This window comes from Corylus avellana, chromosome ca9 (assembly GCF_901000735.1).
Source record: "Corylus avellana chromosome ca9, CavTom2PMs-1.0".
In the NCBI taxonomy this organism is placed as follows: domain Eukaryota; kingdom Viridiplantae; phylum Streptophyta; class Magnoliopsida; order Fagales; family Betulaceae; genus Corylus; species Corylus avellana.
The window spans coordinates 9,296,122-9,304,413 of NC_081549.1; the positions used below are offsets into that span (position 1 = coordinate 9,296,122).

Below are 8,292 nucleotides of genomic sequence, written 5' to 3' on the forward strand. Positions count from 1 at the left end.
AAAAAGAAAATAAACATAAAATCCAAGCGGTGGCCAAATTTTATTTTATTTTATTTTTAAAAAATTACTTTTTATAATAAAAATTAAAATTTTCGTTTTTTTATAAAATTTTTTAAAAAAATCGCTTCTTTTTTTTAAAAAATAGTTTTTTTAATAAAAATTTCTGTTTTACAAAAAATAAAATTTAAGTTTTTTTTTTTTAATTAAAAAAAATTTATTTAAAAATAAAATTAAAATTTTCGATTTTTTTTTTTAAAAAAAAGTAATTATTTTGTATTTTTCCGAATTTATAGTATTATTATCTTATTTAAAAATATATAGGGTCATGTTTAAATAAGATAATAATACAATTTTCATTGTATTTTTGCTAGCTTTGAGGGGTCATTGTCAATTATGTGATAGGGGGATATGTAGAATTTTTCCTAATTAATATTATGAAATACAATGAAAATTGAATTTACCTCTAAATATTTCAAGATATGCATCTTTTACCACACTAAATAAGTTCTCTCGTACTAAATACTGAGCATATATGGGATATTATTTCTTTTCATGAAATAAGCTCTATTTACATTTATACCTCCAGGCTACATATATAGAGGTCAACAGGTTTCACTCAAAAAGGATTTTTAGTGAACCAAAATGTGATGATCATAATATTACGAATTGAATTTAATTATTTAATTAATATTCTAATAGTCTGTTACGAGAAGAAACAGTAAAAAGTCCTCTCTAAACTCCGACACCTATGAAAGGCTTTTCAGAGTAATGTTAGAAGTCACACTTGTACTTCTCTTGTGTCACTCCAAGAATGATGTGACATTTAAAATTACTATTGACCTTGTGATTGATCATTATTGAATTTTGATCAAATATTAATTTTAAAAGTCACCTCATCCTTAGAGTGAAACAAGAGTGATTTCTAAATTTACTCGGATTTTCAACATCCTGAGTCCTCAGCAGTAGCTGGTTTACACAAAATTGGTAAATTCTCATCTTTGGTACCTATACAAAATATTGTAAGAACATAAATGCCACTAGCATTGAAGGAAAGGCATTTACCAACTTCACTTTCCTTGTATTTTTACAAAAACTGGGAAAGTAAAAGATTATCTGAAAATATTGAAAAGGTAACAGCAAAGAACCTACACTTTGATTCCACCAGAGGTTTTGTACAAAACCGCTTAAATCTCCGACATCTCTTTGGATTTTTCTCTAACTTATTTGGCAGTTTTCTTTCATTTCCACCATAAACTTGTCTTTTTCTTGAATAAGTACTCCAGAAAAAAGAAAACATTTTCCCTTCATTTCTTTCTTCTCTCTTTTTCTATTTTATCTGTTGTAAAAGCACCACAGTTTTTGGTCACGTCAGATATCTCATGTTGATCTGAGAAGCCACGTCTTCTATGCTCCATCTGCATCTAGAGAATAAAATATAAGGAAAATGATGTACACCAAATTGTTCATGTCATTTACTTACTTCAAAATATTGCAGTAAATGTCTGATTTTTGGCTTTGAAATGTTCCTAGAAGTCTCCTTGTAATAATAATTTTGTTTTTCAGGTCATCAGGAGGATGAAGGAAATTAAGAATCTTGATTACTGGAGAAATTACTTCGAAGGAGTAAATTCTACTATCTTTGAGATTATTTACAATGCAATCATAGTGGCACCTACAGATCACCCAAAGGAGTTTAGGCTCCAAAGGGGTCAGATTGCAGAGAAACTCTACTGGTGCCACTGGAATCAATGTTGTGGGCATGATGATCACAATGAAGAATGTGCAAGTGATCTGAAAATTGGTGGGGGTAATAGGCAGAATACTGTCAATAGCAGTAGGGATGCTCATGCAGAGATGAACACGGGCAAATTTAGTTACAGCGAAGCCGAGGCATTAACCGATGAGATTGATGAAGAAAATCAGATTTTTGGAGAGGTTATAAGGATCAAGGAGATTCTTGATCATTTTCAAGATGAGGTTTGTCAAAGATTCTTTGATAACTTTAAGGATTCATTGTTTGGTTTCAAATGATTTGTTGTTTATTTTGTTATGGTACTTCAGTCTGAAACAGGATTATTCGAGTCCTTAAGGAGGCTACAATTGATGGTTCCTTCTGTGGAGATTCTGCAGGTAATTTAAAAGCTGAATCCTTTTGGAGAATTAATGTTGATTTTCTTTTTCTTTTTTTTTTTTCTCTTCATTAGTGTTTAGTTAGCATGCTATTCTTAGAACAATTTAAATCTCATGGCGCGCTCTTATCATTTGAATAGAAATTAACGAAACACTCGTTGCATTCTATATATTTTTAACTATTTTTGGAACAATTTAAATCTCTCACGACGCGGTTATACTTCTAATAGAATTGACATGCGGCAGTGTTTTATAAGTCTTATGTGGTTTTTTGTGCACGTGGCAAAAATTCTGTTAATATTTTAGACAACTGATAGATAGAAAGACCGTAAATTTCGATGAAGGTAGAAATCACGAGGATTAAATTTGGAGTAATTTTATGTGTCCCTCTTATGTCTCTCTTAAGTCCCTCAAGAATGATGTGGCTATTAAAATCACCATTTAATCAAAATCTAATTAATAATCATCGATCACAAGCTCAGTAATAATTTTAATAGCTACATCATTTTTGGAGGGACTCTAGAAGAATATAAGAGGGACTTGTAGCATTATAATTTCCTTTATAGAATTTAAATTAGTCAATTATAAAATTGTCCCCACTTTTGGCTTGAATTTATTTTTACCTCTGGCAATAAGTAATATATGGCAGCCTTTTTGTTTTGAATTTTTCTATGTATATATGAGCTTGTGCCATTAATTTCTTTTCCTAATAATATTGCTTGCATTTATTTCCAAAATTTAAATCTCTGAAAGCTTAACGTTTTATGTCACAAACGCATTTTTTGACAAAAGCTTAAAAATGAAGTTTTTACCCAAAAAAAAAAAAAAAAAAAAAAATTAACTTTAAAACTCTATTTTTTAACACAATCACAAATATGCTCTTAGCAATAAGGAAACAACATATAGGCGACTATAAGTAGAAGGATAGAGAACCTTAAGGACATTGAGGAATATGACGTTATATATTGAGGTTTTTCTCCCACCCCAGGTGAAGATAATTTTCATATTCAATATTCTTTCTTACAAGCATTAAGATTTCCTTATCCATCAACTTGGTATCGGAGCCATGGCTGCCTGCGTACAAAGACATAATCGAGAAGCTGGAGTTGGACATGTATAGAGCAGGCTTAATAGATTTTGAGGTATAAGACGACAAACTTAGGTGGGACCTTTTTTATATTTAAATATTTAATTAAATAGTTTTAATTTGAAATCACTCTTCTTGCTTTTCGCCCTTAATTTTTTTCCAAACGACTTGCAGAATTCATCTCTGTTATGAGACATATAATTTAACAGATGTCATATTTTGTGTTGAGCTACATACAACTCTTTTTATGTAGAATTTAATTTGTGCCTAAATTTACTTTTTTAAAAAAAATTATTTTAATAATAGAACTTAAGCAATATGTTGGTTTTAAGTTCATGTGAAATTATGAGTTTAGTGACTGCATTAGGGGTGCAATTAATGTGACTTTCTTTTTTTTTGAAACATACCATACTCATTCATTGATAAAAATCGCGAGCCTAAAGCTCTTACAAACAGAGCAAAAAGCTCTGAAGTAAATCATAGTCGAAGCTAAAGATACAATCATCAACAACAGACCAAATCAGCCATAACACAGCATAACTTATGACTAATCATCAGGTTTAAAAATCAGATCTGCATCAAACAGACACCATCTAATGCATAGGTAGTGCTTATTCCTCGGCCTTAAGAGCAAAACTCCAAGCCGATACTCATCCTCCTCGACCCGAAGGCCAGGATAAAGTTCACATCTACAACCTAAGGGTTTGGACCAGTAATAACGGACAGCAACCGGGCGCAACAAAGTAGGAAGAGAGAGCCTTATTACAAGCAAAAAGAAAAAACCATATAGGGAAATAAAAGGAACAGTAAAACAAATGCAGGAAAAGAAATTACAGAAAAACAACAATACAGGGAAATAAACGCGAAAAACACACAAAGCGGATCACGGCAGCCGGAGGAGGCCGATCGCGAGCTGGCTGGAAACCGCCGCGGAAGGTGGCACAAAAAGCTTGGCGCGGGAGGGGCGCATGAAAAGACCCGACAGCGAGCGGTGAACGGCGAAGCGAGCGTGGAGAAGATCGACGGCACACACAAACAAACAGGGAGGGGAAGAGTTTGAGTGAAAACCCTCAAAAGCAGTACCCACCGAGAGAGAACACAAGCACAACAGAACAGAAAACACCAAAGACAGAAACAAGCCTAAAAACAAAAACCAAGAAGCAAAAAAGCAAAATCAAAGAACGAAAGCAAAGAAGCACAATCAGGGAGAAACGAAAACAAACCCAGCCAGATTGACGGAACCCTTGCAAAAGGTGGGATGAGGGGGAAGAGAGGGGGCACTGGGACTAGGGACATCAAGTAAAATACTAGCACCCAGAGTGGAGAGGTTGAGGGGAGGAGAGATGCAGACAACGGGCATCCCTCCCCCCTGAGACGGCGGCGATGCTCTAGAAGGGGGGCTTAGGGTTTCACTGAGCTCTAGAGGGGAGGGGAGGGGTGGGCTTTCTATTTTTCTTTCTTTTACTCTAAAGTCTTAATTAATATATTGACTCAATTATTTGTATTTATTTTTTACCTCAATAGGTGCCTTAATTAAAAAGCATTAACTAACTTTTTGTCATAATTGGAGTTTAAGGTTTTTTTATTTTTTTTATTTTTTTTATAAAAGGAAACTTAATAAAACTATCATTATTTGGGGCCTTATTTTTTTCTAAAAAAAAAAAACTTAATAATACTATCATTATTCGGGGCTTTATTTATTTATTTATTTTTAGTAGAAATTCGTGATCACTTTTATAAATCAATCAAATAGAAGGAGTAGTAAGCTCCCTCAAAATTATCTCGTGGATACAATCAGAGTACACACCCCACCAAGTCCTATCTGTCTCCTCTAAAGTACCCATCCTAGCGATAGTATGCACCGCATTGTTGGCTTCATGTCCCACCACTTGTACTTGCCATTGTGAAAAGCTTTGCAGCAATGTCTTCATGTCCTCCACAAGGTGTCCTATTTTGCTCCAGTTGGTATCCTCTAAGTTAATTGCCTCCACTACTAGCTTTGCATCACCTTCCAGGACAAGATGAGGCAAACCCATATCCTTCCCAAGCTTTAGAGCTTGAAATCCCGCCCACGCCTCCGTAACCAGAGGGTCAAGGAAACCCCTTTGAACCATGCACCGAACACCTAGCACCCTTCCTTCCCAATTTCGTACCATAGCCCCCTTTCCAATCAAGCCATGTTTTGGACAGAGGGCCGCATCCCAATTTAATTTGTGCCAACCTTGGTGTGGAGCTACCCAGCTAGGCAAAACTACGTTCCTCTTATCGTTGTGTGGAGGAGCATTTATGTTTTGTACAATTGCAAAACAATAATCAGCCAAAGACGCCATGGCTTGTTGGAGCAGTACGTTGGGGTGAGTAAAGGATCCACCATGCAACACTTCATTCCTACGAAACCACACTTTCCTTGAAAGCCCCACAAAAAGCTTTATTTCCTCCTCCTCACAGCTCTTGAGAACTCCCTCCACCATGTGAAAAAAGGTTGGCCCACAAGAGGAACTTTTCTTAAACTTTCTAGCGCTAATGCCCCACACATCCCTCGCAGAAGGGTAGTCCCATAGAATGTGAAAACTTGTCTCTACAGCTAAACCACAAATAGGGCACTGAGCATCGGTTGTTACCTTTAGTTTGCATAAGTAAGCTTTCGTAGGTAGGATCACATGGCATGCTCTCCAAATAAAGTTCTTTTCAACATAAGGGTGCTTGTAGTTTCCACAAGGAGCCCCATATTTCACTAAATTCCACCATTGTTGAACAATCTGCCTACATCTGCATCTCTCTATCCTTTGGAATAGGATAGGCACTTCTAACAGTGAACACACCCTCCACATCAAAACATCAGCTTGGTTTGTGCTACTAAGGGGGATCGACAAGATTGCCTTGACCTCAGTTGGAAGAAACAAAGCCTCAATTAACCCCTTATTCCACCATTATGTGCCTCTATCAATTAATTCACTTACAGTCACATCTGGATCTAAAAGCCGAGGAGGTGATTGGATGGAAAAAGTAGCTAGAATTTGAATCCATTTATCCCCCCATATTCTCATCTTTTCCCCATTCCCAATCCGCCAAAACAAGCCCTTCTTTAGCAGTTCACTCGAACCCAAAATGCTTTTCCATGCAAAGGACGATTTATTCCCCAATTTCGCTTCTAGTATGGAACTACTTGCGTAATATTTTGCCTTCATGATTTTGGAGGCTAAGCTATCGGGTGTGTGCCAAAGACGCCAACATTGCTTGGAAAGAAGGGCTTTGTTGAAACATTCAAAATCCCGAAAGCCTATCCCTCCTTTTGCTTTAGACACACCCATCTTGCTCCAACTCATCCAAGGAATACGAGCCTCTCCCCACCAAAACTTTTGCATGAGTGAATTAATGTTTGAACACAAAGCTTTAGGGAGCATAAAAACACTCATACAATAAGTCGAAATGGCTTGTATAACCACCTTGAGCAGGATTTCCCTCTCCGCTTGAGAAAGGAATTTACGCTTCCAATCTTGTAGCTACTTCCACACTCTATCAATAATACCATTGAATTCTTTTGTACGTAATTTACCCACTAGCGCTAGCAAGCGTAGATACGTATCATACCTTTGTGAGCTGGGGATGCCTGACACTTCCAGGATTTGCTGCTTATTTTCCACAGGGATATTAGGGCTAAAGAAAATGGCCGTCTTTGAAGTGTTCAACTGTTGCCCCGAAGCAAGCTCATATATCCTTAGAGTGTTGGACACATACAGGCCAATGGGAGGTTGTACATACGAACCCAGAAGGCTACCTTCTCAAAGGGATACTTCGAGGGAGGGGTTAACCCATCAAAATCCTCAGCCGCGAACTAACTCCCCTCAAAGACCCAGGGTCTTCCCTCTAACACTCTCTTCTTATCCCTTTCATTCTCAAAATCCACCAAGACCAATTTGTCCCCTAAAACTTTGAAATTAGGTGTTCCTGATGGTTTCCAACCTCGTAGTAACATGGAGCGTATAATCTTCTTCCTGACAATCCGATCAGCAATCAACTTCCACTAAGCAAGATTTCCCGCAATGGGCAACTTCTTCCAACGTCTAACGTTGGATTTCCACTTCGGCACACTCCTCTTTCGTTAGGGAAAAATTTCACCACATCCGCGTTAGGTCCTCCGCCATACCAAACAGTGATTCTGTTCTCGCAGTCTATAATACTTCCACTGCCGTAAGATGGATTCGAAAACTACTCCTTCTACCCTAGGGTTTTTAGGCTCTTAGAGAGAAAACCTGATAGTGTTAATACTTTAAGGTGTATATATTCGGGGCTTTATTTTATTGGGGACCTTAGGCGATTGCCTAATGTTTCAATGCATTCAGCTAGCCCTGGACATGTAGAAGGTTTGTGATGGCATTTGTTACATCTAGGCATTTAAAATACAACATATGGAAGAAACTGATGTGGCATTTTTGTGTCCAAAAATATCAATAATAAAAATAACCATTCCCAATAGTACAAAACCTGTAGGATAGGGCTATAGAGAGGGTGTCGAACCACAAGAACTGCAAGGGTGTTGTTATCAAGTTTTTCAATATTAACTAGGGGTGGCAAAATGGGTACCCATACACGACCCGATTACGACCCGCGGGTACCCGTTACACGATTAGCCTATATCCAGACACGACCCGTTTAGCTAAACGGGTAATCGGGTTTGACACGATTATGACACGAAAATAACCGGGTAACCCGACACGACCCGTTTTACCCGTTTAAAATAACCGGGTCTAATTGTGTAGACACGACCCGACACGACCCGATTACTCTAAACTATAAATTTTTTAAAAAAAAAATTAAAATTCAAAATTGTAATAATAATACTAATACATCAATATAGTCAATGCAAAAAATTGAGTTATAAGAGATTAAAGGCTTTAATAAAGGATAAGAAAAAAAAAAAAAATTGGAAAGTGACCGTAATTGACAAATTGTACTCCAAAAGAAATTACTAAACTCATAATTTCATATAAACTTAAAAGTTAAAAGTTAAAACAAGTAAGTTCATTTATTAAAATAGTCCACTTATAATTTAGTCCCAGGTAAATGAAGACAAC

The 8,292-nt window shown here is 36.5% G+C and overlaps 1 protein-coding gene across 1 annotated transcript in view; it reads left to right on the plus strand.

Annotated features, from left to right (window-relative positions):
• Positions 1-1,031: 1,031 nt before the first annotated feature.
• LOC132162265 (probable mediator of RNA polymerase II transcription subunit 26b) overlaps positions 1,032-8,292 on the plus strand; it is a 13,894-nt gene continuing 6,633 nt past the window's right edge. The window contains exons 1-3 of the mRNA XM_059572523.1: positions 1,032-1,130; positions 1,564-1,977; positions 2,062-2,130. Coding sequence (XP_059428506.1) covers positions 1,032-1,130; positions 1,564-1,977; positions 2,062-2,130 — 582 coding nt within the window. The remainder of the gene's footprint in view (positions 1,131-1,563; positions 1,978-2,061; positions 2,131-8,292) is intronic.